Below are 18,940 nucleotides of genomic sequence, written 5' to 3' on the forward strand. Positions count from 1 at the left end.
CAAACAATAAGCCTCAGGAACAACAAGAGCATTATAGTACCATTCAAATTGAATGGTAGGAATTACCCATTGTGGGCACGGTTGATTAAGGTGAAGATCGGAGGAAGGGGGGCCTACTCCCATATAAAAAACGATCCCCCAGGACCAGGGAGCAAGGGATACGATGAATGGGAAGAGAACGACCTTGTAGTGTTCTCGTGGATCGCCGTCAATATTGAAAACAACATCATCACGGATTTTTCCCATCACCAGACCTCGAAGGCCTTATGGGAGAACCTCGCGGTAACGTTCGAAAGCAAGGCAGACCGGTACCTGATTTACTACCTGGAAGAGAAGGCAATCAACATCAAACAAGACAACATGGATCTAGAAACATACTACAGAAAGATTCACGGATTGTGGATCAATATAGATCGGAGTCAGAAACAGCCGATTAGCTGCAATGATAAGGGGATCGACCAATTCCGGAACCACTCAAACTCCAAACGGCTCATCAAATTCCTGACCGGACTAAATCAGGAGTACGATTCAATCCGAAGGAAGATTCTAAAGGAAGAACCGGCGCCATCAGTGGAGGCGGCGTACGGATGGGTAAAGACGGAGGCGGCTCGACGGAGAATCATGCCACCGATATCATCCTCACCCACTGACGAAGCCAACGGTGGAACCGAATCATCATTTGGCGGAGGAATCGAACAAGGGTTTGTCGTACAGAACCAATGACCGCTGCACCTAAACAGCGCGCCACCGTCACGACCCGCGGCCACCAGCCGGCCGGGAAACAGGGTCGACACCTCGAAATTATGGTGCTCCAATTGCGGAAGGCAGAAGCATACTTGGGAAAATTGCTTCAAACGGATCGGATACCCGGATTGGTGGGAGGAACGACAGAAGGCAAAGAATTCCCCGGCCTAGGCGAAAATCTCCATCGGCGTAAACGAAGAAGGGGTCCCGCGGCGAATGGAGGCCGGGAATCATGGGGAATCGACCGGAGTCAAAATCGGGGTGCGACATGAGCCTCCATTGGCCGGCGGCAACGTGAGGGGTGCCGGAAATTTTGCAGAGTGGACGGAAATCGGAGGAGGCGGCGTCGAAGGAGGTAAATGGTTTGGATTATATCCAAATCCTAAATTCAATTATGCAGATTATAAGTTTCCCCCACTCAAGTTTGGAAAATACAAAAAACAACCCCATCCACTTCTATATAAAACCCCATACTTCCGGAAAATTAAAAAGGGACCCCTGGTTGCTAAAAATTCCGAAAACTACCCCAATTTTGTGTCAAAAAATACTTTTTCATCCTTACAAGATATTTCCGCTGCATTTTATGTTTATGACATCACTGAAAAGAAATCGAAAGGTTGGATATTTGATTGTGGGGCAACTGATACAATGACTCCGGATAAAAATGATTTTATTGATTATAGTGAAGATGCTGATAGATCATATATTCGAACTACGAATGGGGAATTAATTACTGTTGTGGGTTCTGGCACGATTGAAATATCACCCACATTCCGACTTAGGAACTGTCTCTTTGTCCCTACACTGTCTCAAAGATTGATGTCTATAAGTTATGTGATGAAGGAGTTGAATTGCACACTCCTAATGCACCCTGATTTTTGTATTCTGCAGGATATTCAGACGAGGAGGATTCTTGGGTGTGGCACTGAGAAGCAAGGGCTCTATTACGTGGACGAGATAACTCAACATGGAAGTGCGATGCTGGCTCACGGATCCACAAAACAGGAAACTTGGCTCTGGTACCGAAGACTAGGACACCCATCTCCTGGTTACTTTAAATTGCTTTACCCGAACCTCTCTATTTCTTCTGATTTTTCTTGTGAAACTTGTGTTTTGGCCAAGAGCCACAGACATAATTTTAAACCTACAAACACTCGTATGCAGTCTATGTTTTCTCTAGTACACTCTGATGTTTGGGGCCCAGAGCTTTTTGTTGGTGGAAATGGCTTTCGATATTTTGTGATTTTTGTGAATGACTATACTAGGATGACATGGATTTATTTTTTGAAGAACAAATCAGAAGTCTTTGATAGATTTGCATCCTTTTTCAAACTAATTCAAACACAATTCCACACCACCATAAAAACCCTTAGATCAGACAATGGGAGGGAATTTGTTAACAGTGCGATGACCCAGTTTTGTAAAGATAATGGGATCATTCACCAAACTTCTTGTGCCTATATACCCGAACAGAATGGGGTAGCAGAAAGGGAAAATAGAGTGATTCTAGAGATGACCCGAGCCCTTAAGATTGAATCCATGGTCCCCAAACTTTTTTGGCCCAGAGCCATCGCTACATCTATCTATCTAATCAATCGCCTTCCGACCAAAATCTTGAAAATGAAAACCCCCCTCGATATCGTGTCTAAACAAGCCCAAATCCCCGACTACCTCAGCCTCTCCCCTAAAGTCTTTGGGTGTACCGTTTACGCCCACATACCTAAACATGAAAGAACGAAACTCTCCCTGTGTGCAATAAAATGTGTTTTTGTGGGATATGAGGTGAACCAAAAGGGGTACAGATGCTATGATCCCAACACCAAAAAAATCATTACCACCATGAACTGCAATTTCTTGGAAACCGAATTCTTCTACCACACCCACCTTAGTAGTCAGGGGGAGAGCGATCCAGATAGTACCATAAACTATCTAAGTTGGGTTGTGCCAGTTCCAAACTCCTCGATTGAGAAACCAACAGATCCAATTGTCACTTCCGCCGAGCAGGTCTCACCACAAGAGCCTTCTCAACCAAGCCCTAGCGATCCTTCTCCGACGATATCCGAGGTAATATCTGAACCGAGTACAATTGAGATTCCAGTTACCATTAACCCTACTGAAACAGAGGCTCAAGACAATACAGTTGATGGAGACACATGAAGATATGTGCTCCCTTGTCGAAGTACAAGGGGAGTCCCACCGAAACGATACTCCCCAGAGAAGATTGGAAAAAAGAGTCGCTATGCCGTGGCAAACTTCGTGCAAGGGAATCTGGCCAAAATGTCTCGAGCGTTTGAGGTTACGCTGTATGAAGAAGAAGAAATCCCACAGACGGTCGAGGAGGCAATGAAACATAAACGGTGGAAGGACGCAATGATGGTTGAAATGAATGCGTTGATGAAAAACAGTACATGGGTACGGAGCAAGCTAGCTGAAGGAGTAAAGACAGTAGGATGCAGATGGGTATTCACGATAAAGAGGAAACCGAATGGTACTATCGACAGGTACAAAGCTCGCCTCGTGGCGAAAGGATATACCCAGACTCATGGTGTAGATTATGATGAGACATTCTCACCAGTGGCAAAAATCAACACTGTCAGAGTACTATTCTCAGTTGCCGCTAATAAGGAATGACCACTTCATCAGTTTGATGTGGCCAATGCATTTCTCCATGGGGAATTGCCAAAACCCGTGTACATGGAACCTCCACCTGGTTTCTTCGGAGATTTTCTAGATGGGGAAGTGTGCCAACTAAAGAAGACACTACATGGGTTAAAGCAATCTCCAAGGGCATGGTTTGGCAGGTTTTCAGAAGTGATGAAGAAGTACGACTACGAGCAGAGTAATTCAGATCATACATTGTTCATCAAGAAGAAGAACGGCAAGATCACGTGTTTGATTATATACGTGGATGACATGATCATTACCGGAGATGATGAGGAAGAGATTGCCGAACTAAGGAAGAATCTGTTTCATGAATTTGAGATGAAGGATCTCGATCTTCTCAAATATTTCTTGGGAACTGAGGTGCTAAGGTCAAGAAAGGGGATTTTTATAAATCAGAAAAAATATGTACTCGATCTATTGGCAGAAGTTGGGATGGTCGACTGCAAACCCGCAGATACCCCGATGGTGCAAAATCACGGACTATAGATAAGGGAAGGGGCAAGACAAACCGACAGGGGGAAATACCAACGACTAGTGGGAAAGCTTATCTATCTATCCCATACGAGGCCAGATATTGCATATTGGAAGGCCTCGAGAGGGGCGCAAATTCGGACCAAGTTATATTGAAGATAACCGAACCGATTGGATCAGTTACCAAATGTCGTTGCCACTTGATCGATGCAAACTCGCTCTCACTCGTTTCCTATCAACGTAATTTGTAAACTCCTAATTTTGCATTACTTTAACAGTAAAGCGGCAAGTTCGGGGTCGATCCCACAGAAAAGTTGGTGTATCAAGTGTGTGAATAGTGAACAGGGGTTGGCTGCAGCCACGCTTTAACTTGAGAGTTTTTAACTACTGATTTGACTCTAGGCAGGATTAACTTGCTAACTTGATCAAGGTAACTTTAACTACTGGGTCAAGTGCATCGTAACGAAACTGAAACTAAAGCAGTAAACGCGAGGACGAAAACGAAAACAACTTTGATTAAACTAGAACAATACAACGTGAAATTTAAACTAAGCTAGAACTTCAGAAAATAAGAAAACAAATAAACCGAGAAGATCCTAGGCGGGAAACTTAAGAATATGCCGACAGATAACAAGTATTCTGCAGCGCTTCTTCAATCGCCCTCTCTAACTAAGCAACACTTTATCTAAGCTAAGCTAAGCTATATAGAAAACTGAACTAAGCTAAACTAAGACGAAAAGTAAAGGATCCCCCCTTTTTTTGTGTGGTGGCACATCCTCTATTTATAGGCTCGGCATAACCTCCAGCTGGATAACGATCTTGGCAGGGAATATTCGCTCATGCTGAGAGTGAGCGACTCATTGATTGCTACCCGCTCTTCTTCTAGAATGACGACGCTTTTCAGTAACAAATTCGTGACTCAGCTCCGTCCTAGCGTCTCATATATCAGCACGTGTCCCCTTCTAGAACGTTGTCCTTGATAACAGAATGCTGCGCACCATCCAGCTCATAGCCTCGCGTGTCCTTCTTCTGACATCCAATGGTCCCCTCCTTAACTGCTTGATTACTCCCCTTGATCAACTTCCCCCGAAATCTGGCCTTTTTCGCCTATTGTACTCGCTTGATCAGTTTGGCCTTGTTGCCTTGGTCAAGCGGCATTCCTGCACATTTAACACTTGGTTTGCGCGATAAACCGATCAAGTAGAGTACATTTTACCCTTAAACTGATGCATGAAATGAGCCTTATCAAACTGCTCACACTTAAAACATACTTGTCCTCAATTATATAAAAAAAAGAAAAGAAAAAGATAAGGCAAATTTCAGGCATGGTTTACTCATTTCAAGAAAGTAAAAGAAAACAAAAAAGGAAAACAAGACCCGAAACAAAAATACATATTCACAAGTATACATTAGACCGAATAAATTTCCAATAATCATACCCGAGGTCGAGGTCAATCCATTTGTCAGTAGCTTATGTTTCTTCTCTTTCGCGTTTGCTTGATCAAGGTGTCAGTTTGTCAAGATTGCTCAATTTCTCACCAAAGATGTTAGGACTGTTCTCTCGGTATTGCCACAATTTTAATAACTCGAATCGGACTGCACAAGATAGTTCCTTAAGGTCTTTGTTTCGGGTGTAATGGGGCTAAAGGGTAGTAGTGTATTGAGGTATGGTCCTAGGGGTTCTAAGTTTAAAAATTAAAATTTTAAACTGTAAAAAGAAAATCACATGAGTCAAAAGACCAAAGATTTGACTAAACTCGCTGGATCAGAGTGGGATATTTATTTTCCTACTGGATACTTGGTCAAAATTCGACCTTTAGCCTTTTGGCTTATTTTCTAACTTTCGATTTCCTGGGTCAGGTTACAACTTTTTCCTGCCCGCTTTTTCTCGAACTTTTCTCAACACATTTTTTAACTTGATCAACCTGATTGCTTAACTTGATCAACTCGCCTACCCTTTTATTTTAACTCTTCTATTGCTATCCCCTGAAAAACTTCATTTCTTTGACCTCTTTCCTCACGTGATATAAAGTGTAAGTTTTGGTTTAAAGGCTTCAAGAAACGGGTAGAAGTGTATATGGGCTCAAAGTGGCTGACTAAGGGGGTGCCCTTCTTTAACGCGGCGGGTTCGTGGAACGACGGAAGAGAAATGGCTCAAATTGCTAAGTCCTAGTGCCTTTAGTCCTTACTACTTGTGCAATTTTCATCTAAATATTAAAAGTCAGCCTCTCGTAAAAAAAAAATTTCTTTTGTAAGAATAGTAGAAATTGTTCTACTTTTGGCTTATAACTCACATATAGAGAGGCTTTACAGATGGCTTAAAAATTGAGCGTTGACATCATACTTGCGTCGTCCAAATTGATCAAGTTTTTGCAATCAAGTTTCTACTTATAAGCATACCGAGTCCTTTTTCTTACTCTTCCAAAAAGTAATCAAGTGATGTGAATCCGGGTGTCATAATAATGAATCAAAGAACCGGATTTGAGGACAAATCCTTTCACAAAGAAGGAGAGGATGATGTGAATCCATGTATTCACAATCATAGAATACAACGATGTCGAGGGCCATGGGTTGATTGGGGCCCGAGAAGAGGGTGGAGACATGACAAGGAGTCAAGCCAAATGTGGAGGTCTGTTCAAACGTCAATATGCCTACTGAGAAGGTGTCCAAATGCTGATTCAAGACAACCATCGTCTTCATCATCGCCCCAAACGGAGTTCGGATGAGAGACATATGGCCGTTTGACTAAACTCGCGCAATGCAGAACGAAACGCGCGAGCGAGCGTTTTTCCTCATGCACAATGCTCGGTCGGGCGTTGTTGTCGAGGGATCAATTTTTGTCCAGAAACTTCGCTCGGGCGGGCGAAATGAGCCTAGGGAAATGCCTGGTCGGGCGTTTTATCCGGGATGTTTGTATTTTGCTCCTTTTTCACTCCTAGTATAAATACACATGTCTAGGGTTTTTGTCATCAGTTTTTGAATGATATTGTAAGAACAAAGACTCCATTTGTGAGCACCCACTTTCATTCTTGAAGATTTATCAAAATCCCTTGTCGTTGCATTCCAATCTATTGTCGGGCTTAGGTTGAATGTTAAGGTATGCAATTCTAGTTCTTGTGTTGCTAGTTTTGTGGAGCCATTAGATTCTTGCTTTGGTGAAAGTTGCCTTGGGTTGTCTTCATTGTTTTGTAGAAGGTCCATAGGTTCCAAGCATCTATCTAAATCATAACACCTTCACCTTTTCCCTTTTCCACCATTTTTATTGTTTCATTTCTTGTTGGGTTTGTTTGGGTTATTGAAATATTTACAAGAGCAAGTCTGGGGCAAACATATGTGTCTTGAATCTCTAAGATTCACATTATTGGCTTAAAAATTGAGCGTTTCCATCATACTTGCGTCGTTCAAACTGATCAAGTTTTTCCATCAAGTTTCTACATGTAAGCATACCGAGTCCTTTTTCTTACTCTTCCAAAAAGTAATCAAGTCTTCCACTTATCCAATTTCATGCATATTGCCTATTTTTGTTTGTTTTTACTAGGTAAAATTTTATATTTTTGAAAAAGTTTTACATGCATGACTTATCTATAACTAACCCCCCCTCCCCACTGCATATGATTCGTCCTCGAGGGACTGGATGCAGTGGAAAAAGGGTTAGGTACAGGCAACGACACTACAGAAACCAAGGAAAACATCACACACTTAGACCAGACACTGGGCTAAGTGTGAGACAGTGCCAGCAATCGAAGCATGCCAATAAACAACAGAAAAAACCACAAACAAAACACATAGGCAAAAACGGACAATATCTTCCATAAATTTCTCACACTTAGTCCGTACACAGGACTAAGTGTGAGAACGGAAACGAAAATCACAATTTACACAAAGAAACTGAGTTAAGGGTGATACTACTGTCTTCGAGATGGTTGAACTGGGGATGTTGTACGCCTTCCTTATTGCCTCCATTTAATAGGCCTTCCTTATTTCCTGTAGGGGCATGCTGGGTAGCGTTAGTAAGCCCCATACCCTGACTGGTATGGTGGCCTTTCTTTGGAAGAGGAAGAATGCTATTTACCCCCTTCCTCTTGCTTTCTTCCTCTGCTGACCTCCACAGCCTTGCTTGCTTCTACGGCTGCCCTAGTCCCTTCGTTTGCTTGTCTCTTCTCATCCACCTGCCGCTTCAAAACCTCAGCTTCCTTCAGCAGTTGGTCCATCGCCTGGTGGCGCGTCCTTTCCGGGACAGAGTCATCCTCCACAGTCTAAAAGAGGTTCCATTCTGTCTCCCTTCGTCGTAGTAGGAGATCATTGGGGAGAGGCAGAGAATCTTCCGCTGGTGGTGGCGAAGTTAGGTCCTTAGACCGAGAAATTCCTAGGCGAGTTTTAAGGGAGGTATAAACCTCCACGGGGTCTGTGCCGGTGGGAAAACTTCTAAGTACGGAGTCCAAGCACCTTATGTAAGCCGGGTCTACATATTGGAGTGGACCGATGAATCTAGGAGACGATAATGGGGTTCTGGTGGTCGGTGGGGAAAGGTTAGGGTTTTCTGGGCTAGGTGGTGACAAGGATCTCTGATTACCACTATTGAGTTGAGTGCTCTGCATTTTTTTTTCTGGTGATGACTGTGGGTGATTCCTTGGAGGGGATGTGAACTTAGAGAGTATTAGATGAGGATAACACGAATGTTCTGAAGGCAGTTGACAAAAAGTGGGATCAGAGAGACCCCTTTTATATTGAAATCCCGACTGTTTAGATCCCTGTCTGTTGAGATCTCTGCGACTCTTCGCATACAGGCGCGCCTTTTCAGAATGCCAGGTGGCAAAGCTTCTTCGATACGCTTCCTCCTTCTCTCTAAGACATCCTTTCATTGCGACAGTTGGCGCCGCCTGACACCTCTCTAATGACTGCACACGTCCTATCACCTGCCATTTTTAACTCAATCACTGTACCACCAATTAAATTCAAATTGCACTGATCAAGTGGACAATTAATTCCAGATGAAAAGTCAAATAGTTCCACTTGATTAGTTTCATTCCTTTCTTCCGACTTTTAATTACCAAAGAAATTAAAAACTTAACACAAGAAAAACTATTTACACTAGCTACAAAGGACTTGATCGAGTTCCCCTGGGATGTTACTTGATCAGTTTAATAGATTAAGAATTTGTTGGTTGATCAAGCAGACTACCCATGAGTACCTGACCACTCCTTTTACATGCTTACTGTCTAGAGTTAGGCATGAGTAGTGGAATGTCGTCCACCACAAATGTCTCCATTCCTTCTCTGTACGGCTTCACCCTGTGACCATTCACATTAAGGAAGGCAAATCTGGATCGCTCCCCTGGAGTTTGATTGCTACATTCGTTCGGATGGCGACAATGGTGTAAGCCTATCCACCTAGACCTACGCTTTCCTGGCATCAATTTCAGTCTGGAATGGAACAGCAGCACCTTTTGACCCACCTTGAGTTCCTTCTTGCGTAGGTTCTTATCGTGCCACATCTTAGTATTTTCGTTGTACCACATGGCAGAGTCATAGGCGTCCGGACGAAGTTCTTCAAGCTCTTGTAGCTGCATTCTTCTCTGTGCAGCTCCCGCCTCGGTATTCATATTCATTTCATTTACTGCCCAGTAGGCTTGATGTTCCACCCCCACAGGTAGATGACACATTTTCCCAAATACAAGCCGGTATGGGGACATTTCGATAGGCATTTTAAAAGCGGTCCTGTAGGCCCTGAGCGCGTCCTCCAGCCGACAGCTCCAGTCTTTCCTTGTGGGATTAACTGTTTTTTCTAGAATTGCCTTGATTTCCATGTTTGACACTTCGGCTTGGCCATTTGACTGTGGGTGGTAGGGTGTAGACAAGCGGTGGTGAACTCCATACTTTCGCATCAAGGCTTCGATAGTTCTGTTTACAAAGTGAGTTCCTTGGTCCGAGACAATAGCCCGTGGCACCCCATATCAGGTAAAGATATTTGATTTTAAGAACATCGCCACTTCTCTGGACTCGCATGTCCTTGTTGCCTTTGCCTCTATCCATTTGGACACGTAGTCCACCGCCACCAGTATGTAGAGATTGCCTTCAGATGCGAGAAAAGGACCCATGAAGTCCATTCCCCATACTTCAAAAATTTCACAAACAATAATGGGGATCTGAGGCATCTCATCTCTCGTGGATATCCTTCACATCTCGGGCACCTCTTGCAGAATTCATAAGCATCTCTATGGATGGAAGGCCAGTAAAAACCACTATCAAGTACCTTCCTCGCTGTTTTCTTTGGTCCAAAATGACCACTACAAGCTAGTGCATGGCAGTGGATCAGCACGTCCTCCTGCTCCCATTCTGGTATACAGCGCCGGATTACTTGATCTGCCCCCATTTTCCATAGGTAAGGATCGTCCCAATAGAAGTATCGGGAGTCGCTTTTCAGTTTCAGCTTTTGTGCCCTTGTAATCTCATCACTCCTGGGCAGCGCGCCTGTTACTAAGTAGTTGGCCATGTCAGCAAACCATGGCTCTTTCCGCATGTGCTGTCCCTTGCTTCCTTGCTCGGCTTGATCAACTTCTTCTACTTGGTTGACCCACTGATGTTCAGACGTTGACTTGACCGGATATAGGTGTTCCTCAGGGAAGGCGTCTGAAATGGCTTCACCATTATCGTTTTGCGAAATTCGACTCAGGAGATCCGCCACTTTGTTCTCGCATCCTTTTTTATCCACTGCTTCCCAATCAAACTCCTGCAGTAGGAGTACCCATCTGATCAATCGCGGCTTCGATTCCTTCTTCGTCAAGAGATATTTGATGGCCGCATGGTCCATATATATTATCACTTTGGACCCTAGCAGGTATGGTCTGAATTTCTCGAATGCGAAGACCACTGATAGCATCTCCTTCTCGGTAACGTCATAGTTCCTCTGTGCCTGATTCAGAGTTTTAGAAGCATAGAAAATGACGTAACTCTTCCCTTCGATCTTCTGACCTAATACTGCCCCCATAGCATAGTCACTAGCATCGCACATCACCTCAAAGGGGTGATTCCAATCGGGGGCACGTATTATTGGAGAGCTTATCAATCGGTCCTTCAGAAATTGGAACGCGGCCTTGCAGGCATCAGGGAATTCAAACTCCACATCGTTATGAAGAAGCTTCATCAGAGGTTGGGCGATTTTTGCAAAATCCTTGATAAATCTCCTATAAAACCCCGCGTGCCCCAAAAAGGCTCTGATCTCCTTCTGGTTGGTAGGATATGGGAGTTTCCTGATGACCGCTACCTTTTGCTGGATCAACCTCGATTCCCCTGCTTGACACTGCATGGCCCAGGACTATTCCTTCAGTAACAATGAAGTGGCATTTCTCAAAATTTAGAACCAAGTCCTTCTGGCGGCATCGTTCCAGCACCCTGTTCAGGCTATGCAGCCCTTGGTCAAAATCGTCCCCGTAGACAGTAAAGTCGTCCATGAAGATCTCAATGCAGACTTCTAACAGGTCCGAGAAAATGCTCATCATGCATCTCTGGAAGGTTCCTGGGGCGTTACAGAGGCCAAAGGGCATTCTTCTGTAAGCATATGTGCCAAAGGGGCAGGTGAACGATGTTTTCTCTTGGTCATCTAGGTTTACGACTATCTGGAAATAACCACTATAACCATCCAAAAAACTGAAGTACTGCTTCCCCGCCAACTTTTCCAACATTTGATCAATGAACGACAGAGGGAAGTGATCTTTTTTTGTAGCTTGGTTCAGCTTCCTGTAGTCTATGCACATTCTCCACCCAGTAACCGGTCTTGTCGGAATCAATTCGTTCCTTTCATTTTTTACAACTTGGATTCCTCCTTTCTTCGGCACCATGTGCACTGGACTGACTCATTTGCTGTCCGGGATGGAGTAGATGATTCCAGTAGAGACCAACTTGACAATTTCCTTAAGCACCTCTTCCCTCATGTTAGGGTTGAGTTTTCTTTGTTGGTCGCGGTGTGGCTTGGCTCATTCTTTTAATCGGATGTGGTGCATACACAAATCTGGGCTGATGCCCACCAAATCGGTCAGTTTCCATCCAATCGCCTTTTGATTTCTCTTCAGCACTTCTAGCAATCTGTCTTCCTGTCCCTGGGTCAACCGGCGGTTGATGATATCGGGCATTGTTTCTTCCTTCCCCGAGTAGGCGTACTTAAGATGTGCTGGAAGGGGCTTCAACTCTTGTGTGGGCTTTGGCTCTTCAGTAGGCAGAGGGTTTCTGCCGCTTCTTTTTCTAGTGGATTGCCCTGATCAAGCCGCTTCGCTAGGCAAGATACTTGAGCTGTCCCACTTGACCCAGCTGGCCTCGGACGCTCACAAAAATCCGTTATCGCCTTTGCGATGGCTTGGTCGTACATCTCTCCGACATTCATGGTCTCAAACTACTCTTCCACTTCTTTTTCGACCTCTTCATATACAGCGGAGTCAGTTTCCCTCTTTAAGAATTCCTCTTCTAGAAATTTTTGCACCAATGGCTCAGTTGCGTCCACAGAGTACACGTTTTCGCCGTGGGCTGGCCTCTTCATGGCTTCATCAATATTGAACATGTACTGCTCTCCATTGAAATCCAGGCTTATCGTCCCATTTCAGACATCTATAATAGTGCTGGATGTGGACAGAAACGGTCGTCCCAGTAGGACTCCACTCGACTCCTTTGCAACAGGCTTCATCATCTTGATTACGAAAAAATCAACTGGGTATAGAAAGTTATTCACCTTAACAATCACGTCCTCCAGAATTCCTTCTGGGTGAATACACGATCTGTCGGCCAACTGTATCATTATGTCCGTGTCGACAAGCTTGGCCGCTCCCAGCCTCCGATAGATGGAGTATGGCAGAACGTTGATAGATGCCCCGAGATCGCAGATTGCGTGCTCCACCTGGACGTCTCCGATTGAAATCAGGAGCGTGAACATACCAGGATCCGTCTTCTTGGATGGGAGGTCGCTTCTCTGAATCGGCAGAGACGTTCTCCTTTATAATTAGTCTCCCTTCCTCGCTGACCTTCCCCGCCAAGTAGTCTTTGATGAATTTGCTAATTGGGAGCATTTTTAATGCTGTCAAGAGCGGCACTTTCATCTCCACGTCCTTGAACATACTTGCCACATCGATTGTGGCGTCTTTCTTCCTTGTCACAATTCCACGATACGGATATGGCTTCACCTTTTCAGTTTCCTCCTTCTGACTTTCTTCCGAGGCATCGCCCCCCACCTTTTCCTTGCCTTTTTCTTTCACTTGTTCCACTTTGCTGGATCCTCCATCTCCTTCACAGTTTGGTCTAGAATCAGTTGCTGGAGACATCGCAGGATAACTGGGGCCTTGGTAAACCTTCCCCGATCTCAGGGAAACTTCGTTAATGTTTTCATGAGCTGGTGGCTGCGCAGTGGCCGGAATTGTTTCTTCATTACCCCTCAGCTCGCCCAACGACACCGCAACTTGAGAAAGTTGTTTCGTCAGCATCTCCAAAACCGCTTGTTGCTCCTTCTGAGCCTCTTGGATTTCCCGCATCGCTTCACTAGGATGGTGCGGTACTATCATATCTCCTTGGCCATCGTTGGGGTGTTAGTTGTATCTTTGACTCGGCGATCCCCCTCCGTGGTTGGGTCGCAGGTAGCTAGATTGCCCATAATGCTCTTGCTGGTACTGCAGCTGATTGTGCTGTTGATTTCCAGGGTGCTGATCTCCCCGTTGGTGCGGTGGAACATAGCTGACCATTTGATTATTTGGTTGTCTTCGCTAGTTGCTTGACTGTGAGCCTTGATGTCTGTACCCCCCAGTTTCCCTCCGGTTGTCTGCTTGACAGTTAGGTTGTCCTCCACTGGACCAGTTCCCTTGAGGTCCACTTGACCACCCTGTCTGACCTCCCTGCATTCTGTTTCCTCCAGTGTTTGGCCTATCCTGGATTCGAGCAGGCCAGTTGGGCTGCCCGTCAGAGGGTTGTATCTGCTGTGTCGAGGATGGTTGGATTTGATTCTGATCGGTCCACCTAAAGTTTGTGTGGTCCCTCCATGGAGCATCTCTCTACTTTCCCTGGATCCAGTTGCCATTTGCGTTCCAGTGGCTAATGGCATTCACTTGGGCCTGCGGTTCTATCTCAGGGGGGAATTCGCAGTATTAATAATGATGTTCTTCTGGTGGGGACGGTTGTGGCACATACTGTGTCTCCTTTGGTGCAGGTGGTGGTGGCGGCCTAGCCTTCTCCACTGCTTCCAACAGCTTCTTCTCCATTTGCTCGAATCGAGCTTCTAATTTTTCATCGTTGCGCGCCTCTGCTGCGTGCACAGCTCCTCTCCTATACTGCCCTGGAGATATCTCGTACAACTGTTTGGCCTCGATCAGCCTCTCCAGTATATTCTTGGCTTGGCTAAATGCTATTTTCGAGAAATCCCCTTGAGCTGCGAGGTTAAGGTCGTTCTTGCTGTCTACTGTGAGTCCGCCATAAAAGATCGAGTAGATCTCTCGCTCCCCCAGCTTGTGGTTAGGGCATGCTTGAAGCAGCCCTTGGAATCTGTCCCAGTACTGGCCGAGGGGCTCATCGTACTCTTGTCTGGCTTCCGTGATCTCCCGCTTGAGGGCACTCGTTTTTGGCGCGGGGAAGAAACGATCTAGGAAGATCATTCGGAACTCGGCCCATGTTTTGATGGACCCTTCTGGCAGTCTCGACAGCCATACTCCAGCTTCGCCCTTCAAAACGAAAGGGATGGACTTCAGCCTATAATTCTCAGATGTAGATCCAGCCGGTACAGGCTGGATATCACAGTATCGGCAAAATTCCTCCAGAAAGACGTACAAACATTCCTTTGAAAGGTCGTAAAAGTGGGATAAAACGGCCAGCACTCCTGACTTGATCGCAATGGTCCGCATCCCAGGAGTAGCAGCAATGGCATGTGTGGGCTCCTTCTCATCATGAGCGTGCAAAGAACCGATTCCAGAATCGTTGTCGACGAGGTCCATCTCTGCTTCTGTTCGTTCTGGTGGTGGTGGTTGTGTGTTCTGTTCAGCGGCTGCTGCTGCTTCTAATGCTGCTCTGTAACGAGTGGTGACAACGCCGGCTTCCTGGACTCTCCAATGAGCGTTAGCGCCTCTGTATATAAGAGGGTGATTCCAGTGGCCGCCGCGGTGGTACCTTCTCATCAACAGCAGGAAAAACAATGAGAAAATAGAGAAATAAAAGTATATACACCTACGCACTACGCACAAACATAAAATAACACCATGCTTCCCCGGCAACAGTGCCATTTTGGAAGGCCTCAAGAGGGGCGCGAATTCGGACCAAGTTATATTGAAGATATTCGAACCGATTGGATCAGTTAGCAAATGTCGTTGCCACTTGATCAATGCAAACTCGCTCTCACTCGTTTCCTACCAACGTAATTTGTAAACTCCCAATTTTGTACTACTTTAACAGTAAAGCGACAAGTTCGGGGTCGATCCCACAGAGAAGTTTGTGTATCAAGTGTGTGAATAGTGAACAGGGGTTGGCTGCTGCCACGCTTTAACTTGGGAGTTTTTAACTACTGATTTTATTCTAGGCAGGATTAAACTTGCTAACTTGATCAAGGTAACTTTTACTACTGGGTCAAGTGCATCGTAACGAAACTGAAACTAAAACAGTAAACGCGAGGATGAAAACGAAAACAACTTTGATTAAACTAGAACAGTACAGCGTGAAATTTAAACTAAGCTAGCACTTCGGAAAATAAGAAAGCAAATAAACCGAGAAGATCCTCGGCGGAAAAATTAAGAATACGCCGACAGATAACAAGTATTCTGCAGCGCTTCTTCAATCGCCCTCTCTAACTTAGCAACACTTTATCTAAGCTAAGCTAAGCTATCTAGAAAACTGGACTAAGCTAGAGAACTGAACTAAGCTAAACTAAGACGGAAAGTAAATGATCCCCCCTTTTTTGTGTGATGGCACATCCTCTATATATAGGCTCGGCATGACCTCCGGCTAGATAACGATCTTGGCAGGGAATATTCGCTCATCCTGAGAGTGAGCGACTCATTGATTGCTACGTGCTCTTCTTCTAGAACGACAATGCTTTTCAGTAACATATTCGTGACTCAGCTCCATCCTAGCGTCTCATATATCAGCACATGTCCCTTTCTAGAACGTTGTCCTTGATAACAGAATGTTGCGCACCATCCAGCTCATAGCCTCGCGTGTCCTTCTTCTGACATCCAATGGTCCCCTCCTTAACTGCTCGATTACTCCCCTTGATCAACTTTCCCCGAAATCTGGCCTTTTTCGCTAATTGTACTCGCTTGATCAGTTTGGCCTTGTTGCCTTGGTCAAGCAGTATTCCTGCACATTTAACACTTGCTTTGCGCGATAAACCGATCAAGTAGAGTACATTTTACCCTTAAACCGATGCATGAAATGAGCCTTTTCACATATGCAGTGGGAGTGGTAAGCCAATTCATGCATGCACCTCAAGAGGAACATTGGGCAGCAGTCTTGAGGATTGTCCGATATTTGAAGGGAACGGCGGAACACGGACTTATGTTTGCAAAAAATGGACTCATGGAGATACATGGCTTCACTGACGCAGATTGGGCAAGGAACCCAAATGACCGAAATTCCACTGTCGGGTACTTTACCTTTGTGGGGGAGAACCTCGTAACATGGAGGAGTAAGAAGCAGAAGGTAGTAGCTCTATATAGCGCAGAGGCAGAGTTCAGAGGAATCAAGAGTGGACTGACATAGATATTATGGTTACGAAAGTTGATGACAGAATTGGATCTCCGACCGGCTCTTCCATGCAGATTGTTTTGTGACAATTAGGCAGCCATAAGTATCTCCGAAAACCTGGTATAACATGACAGAACCAAGCATGTGGAGGTAGATAGGCACTTCATCAAAGAGAACATTGAAGCCAAAGTAGTAGAAATGCCTTATGTTAAATCTGAAGATCAACTGACAGATATCTTGAAAAAGGCGGTGAACTCGAAGTCGTTCCACGAAGTACTGTGCAAGCTAAGTATTGGGAATCCCACTACCTAGCTTGAGGGGGAGTGTTAGAAGATCACACGAAGATCACACGAGATCACAGTAAATCAAGGGAATTATATGGGAGAATATTGTGCCATAAATATAACATAGTAATTATTATAATTTAGGTTTATCTTATTTATAGAATATCTTAGCCTATATAACATTGTAGCCTCTATGTTCATAATGTAATGAATAAGAATATTTTTCCCTATCAAACTCTAACCCCTTGTGATATTCATAGAGCCTCATTGCTTAAACTATATGTATTGTTGATTATTAATAATTTAATCGTACATCATGCAAGATGAAATAAAGAACGTTTTTACTTTTAATACTTTCAAGTTAACCAAATGTAGTTCCCTTATAGTATAGTTGGTGAAGTGAACTTACCTTGTAATGGAAACAAATCTCACCAATAATTACCTGTATAATCTTAATCAAATTCTATTCCTATATCTATATATAAAACACTTACTGTATCTTTTAAAAACATAAAAATTGAGACGCAAGTACTACATTTGAATTCTTTTAAAAATAACTATAATTTAGGACGCAAATCAAAGTGTCCCTAAATTAAGGGTAAATTATCTTAATTTTTTGCATTTTTTAGGATGCTTCTATTAGTTGAGACACCAACAATAAGGACATACAATGCTGATTCCTATATAGCCGCTAATGGAAATCAAACTCCTCATCTTCGAAAGAGGTTTGCACGGGTATCTTTCTCGCCTTAATCGGAGTTTTATAAAGAAAGTTATGCTCGTTTTACGAAGACCGTACATATGTCAGAGACCCTAAGCGGGCCGCTTGGCCCATGAATCAACCGCAAGCGGTTGTTAGTTGTTTGACTTTTGTTGTGAAAATGTTTGGCTAAATCTTCGTAGAGTTCTATGATGAAGATATAATGATTTCTATATTTAATTGATTTTCATTTTTCTATGCCTTGGCTCATGTAATTATTTCAATGTCTCTTGTGCTTCTACATTGATTTGATGGGTCTTCTTATGAATGCATGCATATTTTACTACAATAATAATTGAGAGATGAATAGTTTAATTTGATAGAAGAGAAATTGAAACCTTAAGAGCTTTTAGGAGTTTTTAATTTAATTCTAGAAGGAGACTTCGGTTTTAAGTTATAATCTACATATTGTATGCTTCGAGAAAAGACATGCTTTTACCTTTGTGATGATTTAATAGCTCATGGAACCTTTGCTAACATAGTTTGGAATTCAATTAATTATGTGATAGTTGTTATCGAACTCATAGAATTCTGCTTCTCCAATTCTTTGTTTTAATATTTTAATCATTTGTTTTATTTTATTTCTTGCTCTAGTTAATTACCAGTTACGATTTAGTAATCCAAACCTTTTGATAAGTCTAGGTACGTAGTGAAGGATAATAATTGAATCGTTCGAATATCTAATTAATCTTCATTGATACAATACTTTTGCTTGTTAATACTATCGTACTTCCAGTGACGAAGCCATTATGGGGCCCGGGGGGCCCCTGGCCCCCCAAGCATATGTAGTTATTGATGGAGTTTGGTGCCCCTTGTACAGCGGAAGACTTGTACAAAACAAATAAATTAGATTATGATCTATTTGACTGATTATGTGATTAGTCAATTCACATGTTAAACAGATAATTGCATGCTAGAACGCAAATAATTCATGCTAAAAAAAAGTAAATCCTAAAACATGAATTCTATGGTTTAGGGTTATCGATTTGATTCTCCAAAGAATCGTCGATTGCTTGCGTCTTCTCCACGTGATGATCTTCAATACTAGGCTACGGATCTTCTGACTGGTTCCCGAACTGTATCTCGATATCAGGGTGGGCTGATCTTATCATACTAGGGCTCGAATAAAGAAGACAAAACTTGCTCACAGAGGAGAGCTGAAAAAGTCACGGAGGAGAATATAAGAAAAATCGCCCCTCACTCTTTTTAGGAGTGGACGTGATTTTCAAAAAAAATTTAATTTTATCTCATTTATTCTCCTATTTATATTAAGTTCATATTGGGCTCAGTCAGGGATCTATGGACGGTTTTGGATATGG

At 43.7% G+C, this 18,940-nt stretch overlaps 1 protein-coding gene across 1 annotated transcript; it reads right to left on the reverse strand.

Moving 5' to 3' along the window:
* Positions 1-9,091: 9,091 nt before the first annotated feature.
* On the reverse strand, positions 9,092-9,685 carry LOC121757478. The gene has a single exon (XM_042153018.1). It carries the CDS (start codon positions 9,683-9,685, stop codon positions 9,092-9,094), a length of 594 nt encoding a protein of 197 aa, XP_042008952.1.
* Between the last annotated feature and the right edge of the window lie 9,255 nt (positions 9,686-18,940).

The sequence above is a fragment of the Salvia splendens genome, chromosome 12 (assembly GCF_004379255.2).
Source record: "Salvia splendens isolate huo1 chromosome 12, SspV2, whole genome shotgun sequence".
Lineage (NCBI taxonomy): Eukaryota > Viridiplantae > Streptophyta > Magnoliopsida > Lamiales > Lamiaceae > Salvia > Salvia splendens.

Coding starts and splice junctions, on each gene's coding strand:
- LOC121757478 (XM_042153018.1), bottom strand. CDS start 9,685: ATGGAAATCAAGGCAATTCTAGAAAAAACAGTTAATCCCACAAGGAAA.